The following is a 20,027-nucleotide window of genomic DNA, read 5'->3' as shown; positions in this document are numbered from 1 at the left end:
GTGGTGGCAACACCGAGCACTGGGTGCTGTGTGGCACTGGGGCATGTCAGCATTGGTTTGGCTGCGCTTCCATTCCTGACTTCTTGTTAACAGGGCGGCCCGGCGCTTGCACGAGGTGATTCCAGTTGAGGGCTCGCACAAGGTGATCCCAGTTGAGGGTTCACATGAGGTGATCCCAGTTCAGGGCTCGCACGAGGTGATTTTGGCCTGGCGGGATGGCGAGCATGGAGGCCAGCGTCCCCCTCCCAGGACTCGGCGGTGCTGTCAGCCACGCAGCACAGGCATCCGCTAAGTGCTTGTGCCACGGCGGGGTGTTTGGCGCGACGCCGGCCGGGGCGGCGGCGGGAAGCCCTCCGCACGCTGGCTGGGGTTCTGGCGCTGTGAGAGGTGTCGGGGGAACTGTCGTGAGAGCGGGAGCGCTGCGGCCGGACGCCCGCGGGAGCAGACGGGCTGGTGGGCCCCGCTCCGTGCGCGGGAGGCGGGCTCTGCCTCGCCCCGGGGCCGCGGCCCTGCGCGGAGGACTCTGTGTCCCCTCGCCCCGCCCCGCCCCGCCTCGCCCCGCCCCGCCTCGCCTCGCCCCGCCCCGCCTCGCCTCGCCCCGCCCCGCCCCGCCTCGCCCCGCCTCGCCCCGCCCCGCCTCGCCTCGCTTCGCCTAGCCCCGCCCCGCCTCGCCTCGCCCCGCCCCGCCTCGCTTCGCCTAGCCCCGCCCCGCTCGCCGTTGCCTGGGACGCCGTTTACGACAGCGTCACGGCCTCGCCGTACGGCGGGGCTGCTGCGCGGCAGTTGGTTTCCGGCGGGGACCGGCGATGGCGTCCGGGTTTGAGAGCGAACGGAGCTTGGCGGCGCGCAAGGAGCAGCGGCAGCGGCAGCGGGAGGTTCTGCTGGCGCAGGTGGGGGGCCCGGCCCGGCCCGGCCCGGCCCGGCCTTTCCGTGGGGACCACGTAGCTCCGTCCCTCCTCCAGACCGGGTGCTGGGGCGCTCCTGAGGGCGGCCCTGGCCGCGGCCTCCTGCCCGCAGGCCTCTCCCTGACAGTGGCAGCTGGAGGAGGGGGACGCTCCGGGGGGAGCCCCTTCTGGGAACATAGTTTTGAGTGACAGCCACCTGAGTTTTGCCACTTGTAGTGGTATTGATGCGCTCGTATTTTGCTTATTACGTGTTTCTGTGCTTCCACCTTTGGAAAGAGCCAGAGTTTGTCTTCTTTACACTCTCTCTTCAGATATTTATATACCTTAATAAGACACCACCCCCACTCCTCAGCCTTCTTTTCTTTGGGCTAAACCATCCCAGCTCACAGCCTTTCCTTAGATGAGACATAAAAGGCAACACTTCCTCCTTGTCTTCCTGGCTTGTCTTTCCTAGAGTCAGTATTCCTCCATTAGAACACTCTGGTCATGAAGTAGTAATAACTTGAGCAGCAGTGGGACAGCCTGTTTTCATGGAACCAGGATGTTAGTTACTTGTTTATATGTTGCTGTAGTGTTAGCCAAGAATTAGGAGGCTCCCACTCACAGATGCTTTGGTAGAGTTGTTGCGACTTGGAGATGTGTGGTAATCCTGATGCACTGTACTTAAAATCAGCCTATCAGCCATATTTGGTACTTGTGCAGTAAGCTGCTGATTCTTGTTGTGACTTTTATGTGGAGTGAATAATAGGGTAGTAAATGGTACATCAGTTAGATGACATGACTTGTTTTGAAGTTTAAAAGTGAAGTGGGGGATAACTGTATGGAAAGAAAAATGTAGGAGGAAGACTGGGTAGACATGGAAAAAGTATGAGGCTGTGATGATGGGCTTTTGAGACAGGGAAGGCCAAAATAAGCAGCAACGAAATCTTGCTGGGCAAAGATAAAAGTAGTAGGAAAACAGCCTGAATAGCTGAGGCTTACACGGTAGTGATTTCTTGTCTCAAGGCAAAGTAGGAAGACAGAAAGAGGATTTCAGGTAATGTATTGTGTGGGTGTCTCCCTTGCACAGTTGTGGAACCTTTTCTGGGCAATAGAAGTTCCCTTCAGTGACTTGATAAGGTGGGGTGATCCTCTGCACTGTCTGCTTCCCCCTTTTTTTCAAGCGGTTGGTGGGAAATTCCTTCAGCTTGATAACAGTGAATCATACTATCCTGCAAAGGTTTGCTGTTGTTCTTAAGATGGCTTTTGCTCTATTTGAACTTCCATATGATACGTTTAAGAGTGCTTCTTTGCTTAATTCAACCTCTTGGATGTTCAGAAAATACATTTACCTGGAAGTGAAACTTATGTAGGACACCATTATCCTACTTTACCTTTTCTTCACAGTTGGTGCCCCTTGTACAGCAAACTATTTGGGGCAGTGCCACTCTCTTTGAATCATAGAACAGCCCTGCTTGGAAGGACCTTGAAGGATCACCTGGTCCAATCCTTTACGGGAATGGGAGCCTAGATGAGATAATCTAGTGCCCTGTTTAATTGCATCTTGAAAATCTGCAGTGATGAGGATTCCACCTTGTGTCCTCTCCATGTGGCCCACTCCTTGTAAAGAGAGAGCCTCCATCCTCTTTATAGGTGCCCTTTAAATACTGAAATACTGTGATGAGGTCCTCCCTTAGATGTCTCTTCTCCAGGGGAAGAAGACCAAATTTCAGCCTTTCATCCTAGAGCAGGGTCTCCAGCCCCTTGATCATCTTCATGGCTCTCCTTTGGACACTTGCCAGTCTGTCTGCATCTTTCTTGAATAGTGGGGGCTGGCACTGGATGCAAGGCTTGATGAGTGTGGCTTGACAAGTGCTGAGTGGGATGTTCACGTCTCTGTCTGCTAGCGATGACGCTGCGGATGCAGCCCAGGGTTGGATTTGCCTTGGTTGCTGCAGCAGCGCACTGCTGACCGCTGTGCCGCTTGTTATCCACCAGCACCCCTGGCTCCCTTTCAGCAAGGCTGCTCCCCAGCTGCACAGATCTGAACCTGTACTAGGCTCTTGGGTTATGTTGTCCCAGGTGTAGGACCTTGCACTTATTTTATTAAATTTCATACAATTCTAGCCTGCTCTTCCAGCCTCTCCAGGTGTCTGTGTGAGATGTCTTGCCTGTCTAATGTGTCTACCTCACCACCCGGTTGGTGTCATCAGCAAACTTGGTGAGGATACTTTCAGTCTCATCATCCATGTCATTTATGAAGATGCTGAGCAGTGTGGGATCCAGTGTTGATCCTGGGGCACCCATCTGTGACAGGCTGCCAGCCTGAGTAAAATCAGTGAAAAGCGGTTACTTTCTGTGAAAGCTTTTTAGTGTCAGGCATTATTGCAGTAGTTTATTTAATCATCATCTTCCTCTTATTTGCTTTTATTTGCATCAACAGTTTAACATGAAATAAAACATAAATTTCACCTCAAATCCTGTGTTCAGTTTTGGGCTCCTCATGTCAAGGGGGACATTGAGGTGCTGGAATGTGTTCAGAGAAGGGCAATGAAGCTGACGCAGGGTCTGGAGCACAAGCCTTATGAGGAGCAGCTGAAGGAGCTGGGTTTGTTTAGTCTGGAGAAGAGGAGACTCCGGGGGGATCTTACTACTCTTTACAGCTACCTGAAAGGAGGTCATAGGCAGGTGGGAGTTGATCTCTTCTCCCAGGTAACAAGCGATAGGATGAGAGGAGATGGCCTCAAGCTGTGCCAGGGGAGCTGTAAATTGGGTATTAGGAAAAATTTCTTTACGGAAAGGATGGTCAAACATTGGAACAAGCTGCCCAAGGAGGTGGTGGAATCATCATCCCTAGAGGTGTTTAAAAGATGTGTAGATGCAGTGCTTAGGGACATAGTTTAGTGGTGGACTTGGCAGTCCTGGGTTAGCAGTTGGATTTGATGATCGCAAAGGTCTTTTCGAATCCAAATTCTATGATTCTATAGCAGTGTTCTGTGAGGATGTTTTTAAAAATTTTGTATAACTTCCTCTTTCCAAATACCTGTGGATATTTTTTACTTTTTTTTGTTAGTATCTCCAAAATACTGTTAATTTGACATGAGATATGTAGCATTAAACACTTTTGTGATGTTTTTGTAGTAACTGGATTGTGGTACTAAGTATGCTGCAATCTGTGGAAAAAGGCAATGAACTTGTATTTAACCTCTCATCGTGTTTAGGCAAGCCTCAGTTCAAGGACGCAGTAAAGCTGAGAAAGGTTTGGTTGCAGTAGTGTTGAAGAAATGCTACAGCAGTGAGCCAAAGCTACTTTCATAGAGAAAATGTTGAAGTTGGGGATGAGAGCACTTATTCATACAGAGGATGTGCAGAGAAGAGGGATGAAGGTTGATTTTGGCACGGTTTGGGTTAGTACTAGACAGCATGGTATCCTGAGCATAGGGGCTCCACTTATTGTTAGGATGTGTCTCAAGAGGTCTTTGATGTAATGTAGCTTTGTAGTTCCTAGGTTTAGCTGCTGTTCATCAGCCTTGTGGAAGAATGTTAGGAGAACTGGTTTGGAGGTTTTAGAGTGAAACAAATCTGGTATGTTTTCTTATCAGTAGGATGTGCTGTATTGCAAGGTATGTATATAGGATCTGTCTTGAATTTTTTGATTTTTCTTTGATTTGAACAAGAAACTGACAATCATTGTATTGTTCAGAATGTTTTTAAAATGCTGCGAATACAGATTACTCCTAGATGGCAGTCTTAAAAACATACTTACAACTTCTGTGTGTTACTAAATAAAACCAAGTGCACAACCCTAGTTTTCTGGAGGAAGGCAACCCTAATTTTCTGTGTACAACAGTGGGCTCAGGGTTGACTTCAACCACTCAAGATTAACAGCTGGGGAATAAATAGCTCTATGAAGGTGCTATATAGTTCCTCAGATAAAAGCTAGTCAAATGTTAGAAATTATTGGGAAAGGAACAGTGTACAAAGGAAATGGTTACACAGACATGTTACTGATTTCTGCGTAATACCAAGTAGTGTATGCGCTCCTGGTCCCATTGTCTCAAGGAGAACTGAACAGCCTTGGAGAAGGTGGGAAGAAAGATGTCAGAGGTGATCTTGGTACAGACCTGTCCAAGAGAATATAAAGTTTTTGAGATGGGAAAAAAAATAGACTGGAAGAAGTTAATTTGAGGGAGTTCTGTAAAATCATAAGTGATATGGAGAAGGGAATAGAGAATTGCTATCTGCTGTTTCTTTCAGTGGAAAAACTAGGTCATATTAAGGGATTTGCAGGTAGCCAGCTCAGAGCAGACAAAAGAATGCCGATGATTTTTTGCACGGAGAACTTGTAGGGCCTCTTGTGTAGTGTGTTGCAAATACTGACACTTCTGCCCAGACAAGAATAGTCTAAAAGCAAAAATATATGTTGAAAGTTATTGATTAAAAAGCTGCTGAGCCTCAAATTGCAGGAGGATACAGGAATATTTTGGGGATACCTCACTTTAGGCTTAACACTATATCCACTCTTGTCAGCTTCCCTGGACATTACTGGACATTTTTCAGTTGGGATACTAGCTTAGATTCTCAGATCTGAGTGCTGAGAAATTCAATACAGGGAAGCTGGATGGAGTATAATTTGTGAAATACTAAGCACCATGGTTTTATAAGTCCTTTTTTTTTGTGGCATGTAGAAAGGGATCTTGAGACAGTAACATGGTTTTCTACAGGATTTAACCATTTGAGGTGCTTGGTCCCTATAGAGCCTTTGAGAAACTTTTGCAATATGAATTTTCAGCCTCTTACTGAAAGTGCACATTCTAGCCTGTGTTATTTTTCCACGGTGTTATCGTTCCACTTCTGAGTAACCTAAAGCTAAGAGACTCCATGACTTTCAGGGATTCTCTTGGGTGCGTTGATTAGCACTGAAACATATATTAATGATCAGATGGTTTTCATTGCTGTTGCTTGTGGAGCTGCCTTGTTCATCATCATATGATGTCCTTGAACTGTTTCTTTTCTGTGCAGTAAGAATTAAAATTTGAAGTAAGGAGAGGACATGTTGAAGGTTGGTAGTTTCCCTCCCAGCCCCCTTTTTGTACCAGAGTTTTAGAATGTGTTAGCAAAAGTGTATAATAAGCATTACATTCTATTCAAGTTGATGTGGGACAAAGAAGGCTATAGAGTTTCCTTTATCCCTGTTTTGCCTAATAGAGAAATTTAGGAATGAAATTTAAAAAAACCCCACAAAACAAAACAAACCCAAACCTTGTTGCATGTTTCCTCTTTCCATTTATGGACCAAATAACCTAATATTAAAATATGTCAAAGGGCGACATTTGAAAGACTTCTTGTATAGCCACTTGGTTATTTCTGTGCAAAATCATTTTAACGTTTTGTAACATGGAATCATGAGGGTATTGTAGTTGCCATGTCAGAACTCTGCTGTCTGCTTTTCAGAGATGAAACTGACTTACTGCCACCTTTTTGCTGACAGAATAACATTTGTCTCATTGTTGAAGTTGAGAGACACTGTGACTTGCAAAGGCTGGAGATGGAAAAAAATGGTAACATAGTACCATTTAAAACAGCATTTGATAGAGAGGTTAAATCTTCTATATTTAGCTTAAGTAATTGATGTTGTCCCCATTGTGTCACACATCTAGCGACAGTCTGTACTTAGCTACTCCGGTTTTGGTTTTTATGTTTTGAACTTTTCTTAATAAACTCTCTTTTGAATTAAGTTAAAAACAGGTTTTGTCATGAGCAGGCATGAAAATCTTTCTTTTCTTCTGTCTGTTCAGAAAAAGAAGTAGAAAACGGACAAATGAAAAAAACCTAACCTCCCCTTGGGGATATTCTGCCTTAAGTTTTATGCAGGAAAAAAGTTGCAAATGGCAAATCAGTTGGTAGGGATTTATTGCTTCTTTGCTTCTTACTGAGGAAGGAAAACCAGTCCTCATTTGAAGAAAATAATGATTTCTGAAGTTTATGAACTCCTACAGATGTTAGTCTGTTCATTAAGGTATGTATATTATTGATAGTATCAGTAAGTGAGAACAGATTAATGTCTTAAGTGTACTGACTTTCTCTGCTTTACTTAGGTTACTTTGATTATGGTTAGACTATCTGCTGCTATAGTGATGGAACAGAATTGGGAGAAAACTACTGCAAGGATTTATCTCAGTGCATTTTGACTGTCTTGCTTGCAAAGACAAAAAGGTGCACAGGGACTTTCATGTGTGGCGAATGTAGTCAAGACAGTTATTTGGTGGTTGCAATCTTGGAAGCTCCTGCTTTTTGCTTTGGGAAAGACAATTGGGAAGCTGCATAGGTCTTCACTTCTGATAATCCGAGAAGTTTGGAGAAATGACTGTGCTTCAGTAATTCTCTTTCTGGAAAGATGAGATGTTCAGCCAACTCACCTTAAGGAGCTTTTAGATATGAAATATTGAAAATTATTAGTCCATCTTCTGTCGATTATGTAGCTGAGGCTAAGATAACAGGGAGCTCTTTAGTTCTTGGTAGGACATTGAGGAGTCTGAGAGAACCTTCACTATCTCTTCAGAAGTACTGCTTCTCAACTGGGCTTAGTAGAAGAATCTGGGATTGGCTCACTCTTGCAGATTCCATATCCACAGTAATCAAGAGATTAAATATATAGTAGACTTTGAAACAGTTATAGAAATAATTTCTTTAATAACCTTTTATTTGTAAAACAAGCTGAACAGAAGAAGTTGCTTCTTGTTGATTTATTTTTTAAAAAATTTATTTACTGTTTCATGGGTTTTGCTGGTTATGTATGTATACTTCTTTTGAAGAACCAAAATAGCAGCCAGCTCATCAATAGAGATTTCTCTTTTAAATTTTGGAAACGTGTTCTTTTATTTGTGTTGTCTGTCCTCCCAACTGCATTGGTAAAAGCCAGCAGCTGGTAATGTTTATGATAATGATCAGTAATCAAATAATTAAGTGTTGACATGCAAATTGTTATTAAGCTCCAGAAATAGCGTCTTGTTTTGATGAGTGTGATAGTTCATGACAGTACTGTTTTAGTTCGCAAGTTAAGAACAAGAAAATAATCTGATAGGAGTTTTGATTAAGTCCAGGGATGTGCAGTTTTCATATAGACGTGAATGCTTTTTTTTTTTGGATAAAAACTAGGAATTATTAAGTGTTGAATTATTCTTGTGTCTGTGCTATGACATGCACTTCAGGGTTGCTCTTCTGTTACTTATTTTTTTTTCATGGACTTTGAGCCTTACACTCTTCAGTCTCTGAGGGTGATGTGATTTGACCATTCCTTGTGCAGAAAATCCTGTCTTTTCTTTAAGGATTACTGGTAGATTACAAGTTTCTCTTGATAGCTGCACATATTGATTAAAAAAACAAACAAACTTGAGTGTTGATAAATATGTCAAACAAGGTATATTCTTTAAGCAATGTAAATAAAATGATGCCTTGAAACAAGTTCATTGCACAAACAACAAATTGTGTTTAGTTTTACTTGTTTAGGTTTCTGAAAAAGTTGATTTGATATGTGCAAGGCATTATTTTTGGAAACATCTTGTCTGATGCTTTTGATTTAGACTTCTACCTTTGTATTTGTTTTACATGTTTTGAATTATTTTGTTTGAAAAGAGGACCTAAAATGTAAAAAAAAAAAACCCAATGTGCAACAATGTCACTGAGTTCACTGTATTTGAGCTCTAAACAAGCTGTGAAATCAGCAGGTTGTCCTGGTGAAGTATGATCAGATATTTCCTCATAAAAGCCTAACCATTGGGTTGATGCAGTGACTAGTATTTGCTGAGGTGATGGAATGCTTTGGCAGTATTTCACACTTTAGTTTTCAGTGGAAAATTACAGAAATTTCTCCTTAGACAGAAATTAATAGCAAAACGTATCACTGTTAGGGGTTATAGAGCTTTTATTTGTTGCAAGTTACTTCTGTGCTCTAATGCTAAGCATCTCCTTTTGTTCTTTCCCTTCTAAATCCTTTATGAAGTGTTATATCCCTGACTCTCCCTGTTGAAGGAAATAAGCTTGTCAGTGTTACTATACTCACTTAAATCTCTTAGTAATATTAGGAGATTAACAGCCCTGAGAAATGAGTGCTGCCTTTTCACAAAAGGTTTTCAGACTTGACAAAGCACTTTGTATGCATTTTTGCAAGCAACATCTTTGGTTTAAGAGACAGGCCATTGCGGAAGGCGAGTGATGAAGACAGATGTCTTCATTGTTATATTCTGTAAGTCCTTCCTTCAGAGCTTGCTCTGCCACAGGAGTGGAGAGGTCCTACATTAACATGAAGTATCTGCCTGCACTTTCCTAGCAGTAGTAGCTACTGTAGTGCATCTGTTTGTGTTGTCTGCAGCTGTACCAGCAGAAACAGTTACTATCTCCCAGGTGTTTCTGAATGAAGATTGACATCTCCTACAGTCTGCTCTTTAAATTTCATGTCTGACTGTTCTGTAATGATTATTGATCACAAGAAGCTTAAACGATTTAAGTGATGGTAATTTCATGACCTGTCTTCTATGCCTTTTGGCAAGTGAAAATGACAAAAAGTGATGACATTTCCAGCTGGTATGGCTGTGTCTGGGGGAGGTGGAGGTACAGGCAGCACTCTGTTGTGATTTGGCAAGTTGGGGTGGAAGCTAAGCCCTTTCTTGTGTTTCAACTGCTGACCTCCTCAGGAAAGCTTTGTGGATGTAACAATGATCAGAATATTGAGGGTAGAAAAATAGTCTAAGCGTTCACAAAAATGGGTGTGTTTTTCAGGTAGAGAATTGGTATAAAAGCATCAGAACTGCAAGAATTGAAGTTAAGCAGTCATGTAAGCAGGGCTCTCTGGCCCTGAGCTTCGGGGTGATGGAAGCTGTGAGGGTAATACAGTCCACAGTAACCCTTCTGATAGCCGAATATCAGAACTGGTAAATGATTTCTGTGGTTTCTATGATAGGATGGGAGTTGGTCCTCAAATTAGAAAGAAAAGCTCATTACTCGGATTTTGGGTCTAGTATGTTGATGTCTGAAGGACTGGGCTAGGTGTTAGATCTTTTGAACTTGTCTAACAGAAAGCTGTTACTCTGTTGCTGAAAGGAGTTTTTTACACACTTCTTTCCCAAAGTGCACATTTTTTCCCTCTTTCCTTGTGTTTAAACTGGTAGCCTTGATGGTGTTGCCAGAGGAGTAGCTTGGAAATTTGATCTGCAGGAAGCTAGACCCTGCTGGTGGTGGGATTCATTTTGTGTCAGGATGGTCCTTGACTTCCCCTGAGGCCGGACTGCAGGGACAGGCCTGTGCAGGGAAGGTGGTGGGAACACGTGAGGGGGAGTGTGGAGAGAATGGAACGGAGCCCTGCTCTTCAGTGGCAGGTAGCCATTAGAGCAGCTTAGTTGTTACTCAGTGTTGGGTATTTTTGTCACACTGTATTGATCTGGTGTTGTGCTGTAGTTTCTTCTGATTGTTGGAGAAAAAGGGAATTTTTCTTGTTTTGGATGGAGAATCACAGAACGGTCAGGGTTGAAAGAGACCTCTGGACATCACCTAGTCCAACTACCTGCTAAAGCAGGTTCACCTAGAGCAAGTTGCATGGGATTGCATCTAGACAGATTTTGAATATCTCTAGAGAAGGAGAGACTCCACAACCTGTCCGTGCAGCCTGTTCCAGGGCTCCGTCACCTTCAAGGTGAAGAAGCTCTTTTTCATGTTCAGGTGGAACTTTTTTGTTGCAGTTTGTGCCTGTTGCCCCTTGTCCTGTCGCTGGGCACCACTGAAAAATGTCTGGCCCCATCCTCCTGACACTCACCCTGAAGGTATTTATATGCATTGATAAGATCCTTCTCAGTCTTCTGGGCTAACCAGGTCCAGCTCTCAGCCTTGCCCCATAAGGGAGATGCTCCAGTCCCCTCATCATCTTCATAGTCCTTTGCTGGACCCTCTCCAGTAGTTCCCTGTCTCTCTTGAACTGGGGAGCCCAGAACCAGACACAGCACTCCAGATGCAGCCTCACCAGGGCAGAGTAGAGGGGGAAGACACTTTTGCAAGAGGATCCGTTCATTAAACGGTGTATGCTCAAGTATACACTCGACCTGCTGGCCATCTTCCTCCTAATACACCCCAGGGTCCCATTGGCCACCTTGGCCACCAGGGCACACTGCTGGCTCATGGGCAACTTGCTGCCCACCAGAACTCCCAGGGTCCTTCTCTGCAGAGCTGCCCTCCAGCAGGTCAGCCCCAGCCTATCCTGGTACATGGGGTTGTTCCCCCCAGGGTGCAGGACCCTACACTTGCCTTTGTTGAACTCCATGAGGTCCCTCTCTGCCCAGCTCTCCAGCCTGTCCAGGTCTCGCTGAATGGCAGCGCAGCCTTCTGGTGCATCAGCCACTCCTCCCAGTTCTGCATCATCAGCAGCTTTGCTGGGGGTGCACTGTCCCTTCATCCAGGTCATTGATTAATGAGTTGAACAGGACTGGAGCCAGTACTGACCCCTGGGGAACACCGCTGGCTACAGGCCTCCAGCAAGACTCTCTGAGCTCTGCCATTCGGCCAGTTCTCAATCTACCTCACTAACCCACGCTTCCTGAACTTACCTGTGAGGACGTTATGGGAGGCAGTGTCAAGAGCCTTGCTGAAGTAAAGGTAGACAACATCCACCGCTCTTCTCTCTCATGTACCCAGCCAGTCATTTTGTCACCGAAGGCTATCAGGTTGGTCAGGCATGATTTCCCCTTGGTGAATCCGTGCTGACTGCTCCTGGTAACCTTCTTTTCCTCCACATGCTTACGAATTACATCCAGGAAATTGGCTATCGAATGGTGGTGATTATCATCTGAAGAACTAGAGGTTGACCACAGTTAAAGATGGGAAATTGAAGTGGTGTCTGTAGGTCTCTGTAGGAGCATGGAAAATTTTCTCAGCCTTGGTGAGAGCTGAAATGGTAAAATTAGGATCAGGAAACAGTGTGGGTCAGGGTTTCTGTGAGCTGGGGTGGGAGTGTTTTAAGTTTTCCTCCCTAGGTGACATCCCTCCACCCTTCTGGATATCTTTGAGGGATTGTCATTTAACAATCTCCATTTATTGTGTGACCTAGACCTTGGCAGTGACTTTGACTTTTTCTGCTTCTTTCTGGGGTGGCGTGGTGTAATTTTTACAGCTTTTGGTGTTTGTGTTTGCAGTGTATTACAGGCTGTTTGGAGCAAGTTTTATTATTCATCTAGCAGATACTGTTGTCAGCAACCATGCAGGCTGGCCTTAATGACCCACCTAATGAAAATCAGAAAGCTTTCCCTGAAATTGATTTCCTTCCTCATTCAGATGGGGGCTGTGAAATCCAAGACCCTTTGGCCCGCTTGCGGTTAATACTACCACAAGTGTGGCTCTGTTCACCTTGGCAAACATTGCTAACATAGTGCTGTACAGTAATTACTGTTTTTATAGCACCTTACCAGCCTTATAGACCTTTCAGAGCCTTGATCAGTAGGCCAACAGGCCAGGTTGGATGGAGCTTTGAGCAACCTGGTCTGATGAAAGGTGTCCCTGCCAGTGGCAGGGGTGTTGGAACTAGATGATCTTTCAGGTGCCTTCTAACCCAAACCATTGTATGTTTATACTTCATCTCGTGCTTGCTGCAAAAGAGACTATGAATAACTTCATTAGGGTGATGTAACATAGCACGATGTTTGCCCTTACTGACAGGTTATTGCTTTTAATGGTCCTCTGTGTTCCTGTGTAGCATGCACAGCCATTTGCATAATTAATGCGTTACTTTGAAGTTGAGGTGTTTCAGAAATGTAACATCCTAGATTTATGAAGAAGAAATTAAAAATATTGCAATGGTGACCAAAAATGTACCTACTGTTAAGTATTCTTTTGTAAAAGGGAAGGGATAAATTGTTGGATATTTTTGTGGTATCATGAAGTATTAATGAATCTTAATGTGAATGAAATGCTTGAATTCCTGTGGGATGAGAAATGTGAAGATATTAGAGCTGGCCTTCACAGCATAGAACAATTGGTCTGACAGGGGACTTAACTGGCCTTTCTTCCTTTTCTACATTTTATAAAATGCTAGGAAGCCCTGTGTCATTATAAAAGACAAGTGGAATAGAAAATGAGGTTTTGAAGAGCTGATAAGTAGTGTAGACAGATTTTTCCTCCTCCCCTCGTATTTGAAATAATTTGTGTGTGTGACTGAGGGGAAAGTATTCATCAACAATAAAAAATGAATATTGTAATTTGATGGTAGAGGAAGCTGGATAGTTTTTAAGAGATAGAAAGGATCAGAGGGTATCACTGCTAACTTTCTAGTCTCATGTTAAATACAACTCCTTTCATCCTTCTAAATCTCTAGGCAGCTTTCTTTTTATTTTACATACAGATATGGTTAAGAATCTTTTATATTTTATATCTTTGCCTAAGAAGAAACAAACTTTCACCTGGTGCTTTTGTGTTTGTGTGTTTGTTTTTAACTCTGGTGGTATTGCCACTGAAGACTCTATCTTGGCCTAATCCCATTTCATTTAGTATTCAGGAGACAGTCTGCAGTTTGATGATGATTTCTAGTCATTCGTGTTTGGACTATGTATTTGTATATTTCAGGCAAACAACAATGCATGTCTTTTATTAGGATCATGTATCCCAATTACCTAAATACTTGCCTGTAGTTTTTTTTCTGTTATTCTTAGGTAATAGATATTTCTAATAAGAAGTATGAAAGTCCATTTGTACTGTATTTATGTTACACTTCATTTTATGCACATATATTTGTAACTTTGGTAATATGAAGAAAATATTTTATTTTAAAATATACCTGTTATTATAGAGAGGCTAAGAGGCTAAATCTTCTTAGACAGGCAAAGAGCATATTAAATGAAGCATGTGGACAAGCTGATCTTGATTGGATCCTTTGAGATGTTTATAGATTATATGCCAAGAGCTGCTAAAGGGGTGGATGGAACTGTTGACTCCACTGCAGGTCTTTATCAAGCAAAAGTGAAATGGAGTGTACAGAAAGCTTGTTCCTTTTCCCAGTCTAAGTCTTGGCAAATTTCATGTACTTGTGGGGGAACAGGGTTGCAGTCTGTTTTTGTTGTGGTTTTCCCGTCTAGAACTATATTCAACGTCTGTTTCATTTCTATCCGTTATAAGCTTATGTTTTTGTGTATGTGTGGCTTGTCGATGTTTTGTGAGTCGGATAGCTGAGGTTATTACCCATTCACTTGTCCAATGTGGCATGCTGTGGTTACTTTATTTCAGTCAGATGAATACATTTTTAAGACAGAAGGGCCATCATCATCTGTATGGACCAGAACAGAAAATACCAGTCGGTGATTTCTTCATGAGCTTTCAAGGGTGTTGTCCCCGATGGACAGATGCCTTAGGATGGCCGGGTTAGCCAGTGAGCTCTCTGGGTCATGGAGAGGTAGCAGGAAACATACCTGCATTTTTGAGTCCCGGTGGTTTTGGTGACCCTATGTTACGCTTAATAGCTATTTCACTCTCACTGGATTATAGCACTGCTTATCCTTTTATTGTTTTGTTTATTTAAAAACTGGAAAACTTTTGATATTTAAATAAATGTCACCAGCATGCTCTTAACTCATTCGTTATTTATCCCTGCTTTTTGAATTTTAAGATGTAGCATTCACCCTTGTAGGCTGTCAGCTTCATTCTAGAGATGGAAGTCCTAGTCTTGGCCTCTTCATTTGAGCTGATGTAAACTTTGTTTTGTTTTGTTTTGCCAAGTCCCTTCTTTTAAAATTAAGAAGTCAGGATAGCAGCCTTGCTTTACTTGCATTTAAGTGCATTAGAAAGTTTATCACCTGGGGCTTCTAAGAAAGTAGATGATGAAGGTTTAAAAGGGTGCTTTGTTTGGGCACAATGTGTAGTGTGTTTTTGTTCTTTGTGCCACTTTCAATATTGCTAACAAAAATGTTCAAAAATAAAGCAGCACTCCTGCCTTGTGAGTTAGCTTTTTTTTTTAATAAAAAAAAAAAATCTTATTTTTTAGCATGTATTTCTGTTCATTTGAACCCTTACAGAATACTGGTCATCCTCCTGCAGGCCTTGTTTTCTATCAGTACAAAAGCTGCAGATTTCCTTCTTGACTTACCAAAAAAGAGAAACTGGCCTGTGGTAGGGAGGTTATTGCCTTGTGCAGTGCACAGGCTTGTATCTAGAACTTGTTACAGAGGTTCTCAATGGGTTTTCTAATGTCCAGAGTTGTGGGAGGTTGTTTTGTTTTTTGTTTTTTTGTTTTTTTTTTTAATAGTGGTCTTTTCTAAACTTGTTTGCAGTCTCTTGGTTTATGATTGAAAACACTTTCTGGTAAAACTGGATGATTCAGGATGAAAACCAAACTCCACTTTTAGTTTTTGCTTTGACTTCAGTTATTTAAAAAATAACCCCACAAACAAAAAACCAAAACCAAGCTCAGACTTGCAAGACTTACCTCACACACAATTAGGGTTGTAATAATATAAAATAACTTTCCTCCTTTTTAATCAGGTGTAGTGATATAGTGCACTTTGGGATAAAGAGTTTTCTAATGACCAATTATATTTAAGTAAATTTGTTTGTGAAAGTCATGTTTCTGCTGAAAGTGTTAGAGGGAACTTCAGAGGCTGAAAAGGTTATTTTTTGATGTAGTTTATAAAAAAACCTTTTCAGGCATTGAAACTGTCTGCAATGTTGATTGTCTTTTTCAGAAATAATAAAAGTATTCTAGTTTATCTCCATAACCAGAAAGGAAAGCATATTCTGCAGCCCAAAATGCTAATCTTTATACACTTGTATACTCCTTGGGAGCATTTGTATGGACTTCTGCAGTTCCAAACTTTACACCTGGCTGAGATATTTTCAAAGGTGAATGTGGACAAGGACAGGCTTGCTAACTCAAATTAACAAAGCAGTAAATGATCAGTGCTTTGTAATGGAGTAATTGCCCAGAAAATCTTTTGGAATGGAAAATCAGAAGTCTAGTATATCATACAATACACAGTTCGTGAAGGTTGTAAGAACAGAGGACTTCTTGAAATGAAGAATGGAAGTTGAATGTCTTTGTATCACTTTTGTTTAGGATGACAGGATGAAATCAGTGCTAGAGGAGCTGCAAAGCTGTAGCTTGAGGAAGGAGGATGCATAATATGTTTTAGCTAAATTTCCCCTTCAACATGTAATCCAAAAGGATTTTTATTGCAGTCCTCTAAAAGGAGAAGTCTTCAATATTTTATATGGTTGTGTCTGTGTGGCTTACAAAGGTGTATCTGTAAGTGCATGCTACAGAACTCTGCCTGATTTTCTTCTCTGTTCATTTTAGGCCAAATTTAGTTATGAAAAGGAGCAGAAGCGCAATCTGCTAAAGCATCTACGAGGTGAAGATACGTGGATGCTTGCTGATGTGAATGAACGCGTGGAACAATTGGAAAAGGTGACAGAACTCTAAATCATTGAACTGTGTTGTTAGCTTTACAGCATATTCATATGAACAAAAGGCTTTGAGGGCTTTAAGACTGTCTTTAAAAACCATCTGATTTCTGAATTCTTTATTAGCTTTTTCTAAGTAGAAATAATCTTCTACTCAAAAAAAAGAAAATTTTCTGTCATTCGATTCCAGCTTTAGTTGATACCAAATGCAAAAGAGCAAGCACTGCCAGACAAGAATAGTCCTGTGGGAAGAAATCTGGGGAATCCAAGGCTTTGTAGCAGTCCCTTTTGTGGTCATTCACAGGAGAAGCCTTAATGGAACCTCTGAATATCACAGCCTTTTAGTGTAGAAATCTGTGCAGGTATTCCGGCAAAGGACAGTTTTGTATTGATGATGCAGTGATTCCCAAAGAAATAATTTCACCAAAATAAATGTAGGGTGGAGGATAGTCTATGTATAGTTATAGTGCCTTAGTTCCAGTGAAAAAAATATTGAGAGAGGGAAGAAAAATTGGTTATGGGTGTGAGTCTTGTCCTCCCTGCCCGCCCCCCCCCCCCCCCCCCCCCCCCCCCCCCCCCCCGCAACAGAAGAGAGAGTGAGGGTAGTAGAAGAAAATGTAACTCTACCCAGCTGTGTGTGTGTTGCCTTTTTCAGTGTGGTTTGGTAAGTAGGTTGTGATTGTTTTTCGTGTATGTGGGTGATTTGGTTTACTGGATCTCATTTATGAATGTTTACTTGCAGGAACATTCTGTGCAGAAAAAAAAGAAAAAGGATAAGCATTCAAAAAAAGCTAAGAAAGAAAAGAAGAAGAGTAAGAAACAAAAATCTGAAAAGAAGGATGATTTACTTGATAGTTCTTCGGTGAGTAAGAAACTTTAAAATGCTTTAAAGGACATTTTTAAAACTGCACCATTTTAGTCTCTGTGGGTACATATGGTTAGTAAAATTACGACTCTTACCATTTTCTGTTGTGAAAAATCTGTGGCAAAGTTTGTCTTTTTCATATACAGAGTATTTAATCAATTTAAAAGATGCTGTTATGGGAGTGCTTGTGAATTTTGTAATACTGCGTTCACTCATTGGGAACTAAGGGATTTATAGTTTTTCAGCAGAGAGAAGTTGAAAAAAATCCTCATTCTAGGACAGAATGGAAAAATTAAGTTTCCCTGTAGTCAGTATATGGTAGAATGATGTGTCTAAAATTGCACATACTTGACTTTGATTTTAAGCATGAGTTACTGCTGCCTATCGCTGTGGATGTTCAACCATGGAAACTCCCAACAACAGAGGATTTGTATGGGGGTCTGAAGTAAGGCTCAAACTTGTGCATTTGAATCTGTGAACAGGTGCCTTCACATTGAGGGGCACTCTGGCAAAACAGTACGGACACTGTATTAAAAATCTGGGTGCTGCTTTCTGGCTACATTGTATAAAGCATCCTCCCAGCATTTTTGTGCAAGTCAGGTGGCACTGGTTTGGTTTGTTTTTAATTAGAATTTTTTTATTTGTTTCAGAGTCTGTTTTATTGAGTGAAAGAACATGCAGTTTGATGAGATTTATTTTCCAGGGACTGGTATCAGACGTGAACTATTTTTCAGTGTGGGAAGTAACCAAAGGCACAACTGTCGTGCATTTCCCATGGGAGTCATCAAAACACCTCAGATTACATCAGTGAGACTTAGAATACAACATAGTCCTGGCTGATATCTTCAATCCAAAGTCTGTTATTCCCATGACAAATTGATGTAAAGAGCAAAGAAACTGTATTCAGTGGGGTCCTATTTGCTTCAAGTGTAAAATCTCGGTATACTGTTTGCAAGTGCAGGAAGTTTGATATGAAAATAGGAGGAGATAGCATGTATAGTGCTTTATGTTGTTACTGTGTTACTGATTTTACTTTTTTAATGTTAAACATACCTAGTAATGAGTTTAGGGTATTTTTATTATTTGATTTTGGAATGCCATAAAAACAATCAGTTAGGGGCTTGTTTTTATTCTGACAGTTTTAATTTCAGCGGTGTTATGCTAATAAACTGCCAGTATGAATCAGTGTTATACACTGTGATGTGATGGGCCTGTGAACACTATAGTGGAATATTTTGATTATGAAGGGACAGTCTCCTATGGGAATATTAATATTCTATTTTTATTATCAGTATTTTTAAGTAATAAATAGTATTATAATGGTAATGCTAATCAAGATCAAATTTGATTATCAATATACTTGGTAAGTATTGCATTTTATCAACACATAATAGAATGTTTAAGGTCTTACTATTATTTACGTTAAACTCTATTTTAGGATTCTTCAGTTGAATGGGTTGAGTCAAATGCATCACAGTCAGATAACACAGAAAAGGCTTGGAAGGTCAACAAGCAATCAGACGCTGTGAAAGAACCCTCACTGCAGGTGAGTAGTCTGATAACTATTCCAGAAATAAATTCAGCATGACCAAATGTGAGACGTGCTTAGGTTTCTTGACAGCTCTCTTGCAGTGTGTTGAACAAAACATATTTTACAGACAAATGCCTTTGTTTACCTAGGTAGATGTTACATTTCATTCATCGGAAGACTTCTCTACCTAGTAGTTGCTTAGTATTTAACAAGGTACTAGACTTAAAGTTGCCTATCACCAATTCCTTTAATTGTGTTTTGAGGCTCTTTCTAGCAATTTAGTTTGCTTTTCTTGAAGAGGTCAGCTTAAAGATTTTGACTAGACGTTATTTTTTCTGCATAATTTCAGTGGCTATTCTACAGTTGAATTTTTGCTTCTGTAATGCTTAAACTGATAGAAGGAAGAGAGATGTAGAGCTGTTCAGCAACAATATTTATGGAATCAGTGCCTCTTTAGATCTTCCTAGGTGAATTCCGTGCCCCGTAAGTAGTGTTTATTCTGGAAAATGGAGTCATTCTGAAATGAACTGCTGTGATTTTAGTAACATAAATGTAGTCACATATCACGACATCCTCAGTTGTGTGAAAATGATGATTTTTAGTTTAGTGTCTAATTCCACTCAAAAAAAGGCCTCGTTTCTCATTCTGAATTTGTGCATCTTGTTACGAGAACTAAAACCATCTCTGAATCATATCTGCCTTCTTGGAAAAGTATAAAGTAATGAAATACAAATTCTTATGTATGTTGGTAATTTATAGTGCAAAACCAGTTTTTTCCAAGCATTTCTTGTATAATGTATGCCCTGGGCTTGTCTATTTTTGGACAAAGAATGTACTTTTGAAAGGAATTTCCTGGTCATCCCTACTTTTTGTATTTGGCTTACATTAGGAAGAAGTCTTGGAGCATGTAAATGCATCTCCTTTTTGGATTAAACTAAATTAGAAGATACGTTCTTAAAGTGCAGCTACGGTGCTCCATGGGACCAGTTTTGGACTAGTCCAGAGTGCTTACTTAAAAAACCCAAAAAACTAATCCCCAAACCACAGATCTGAAGCCTGTATAGAAGAGAGTCAGACTGTTTTCAGTGGTGCTGTGACAGGACCAGAGGCAATTGGCACAAACTGAAACAGAAGAGTTTCTGTCTGAACATTGGGAAACAGTGTTTTACTGTAAGGGTGGCCAAGCACTGGTACGGGTTACCTGGAAGGTTGTGGAATCTCCATTCTTGCGTATATTTACAAGCCATCTGGATGTGGTTTTAGGCATCTGACTCTAAGTGACCCGGCTTGAGCAGGGAGGTTGGACCAGATGACCTCCAGA

At 41.6% G+C, this 20,027-nt stretch overlaps 1 protein-coding gene across 1 annotated transcript in view; it reads left to right on the top strand.

Moving 5' to 3' along the window:
* The first annotated feature begins 749 nt into the window (after positions 1-749).
* Positions 750-20,027, top strand: part of CWF19L2 (CWF19 like cell cycle control factor 2) — an 84,583-nt gene continuing 65,305 nt past the window's right edge. Inside the window, exons 1-4 of the mRNA XM_037377157.1 lie at positions 750-890; positions 16,204-16,314; positions 17,053-17,172; positions 18,614-18,721. Coding sequence (XP_037233054.1) covers positions 807-890; positions 16,204-16,314; positions 17,053-17,172; positions 18,614-18,721 — 423 coding nt within the window. The 5' untranslated portion in view covers positions 750-806. The remainder of the gene's footprint in view (positions 891-16,203; positions 16,315-17,052; positions 17,173-18,613; positions 18,722-20,027) is intronic.

Source organism: Falco rusticolus, chromosome 2 (genome assembly GCF_015220075.1).
Source record: "Falco rusticolus isolate bFalRus1 chromosome 2, bFalRus1.pri, whole genome shotgun sequence".
NCBI lineage: Eukaryota > Metazoa > Chordata > Aves > Falconiformes > Falconidae > Falco > Falco rusticolus.
Note: the sequence above shows the minus strand (reverse complement) of the source record. Positions and strands in the feature narration are given on the sequence as shown.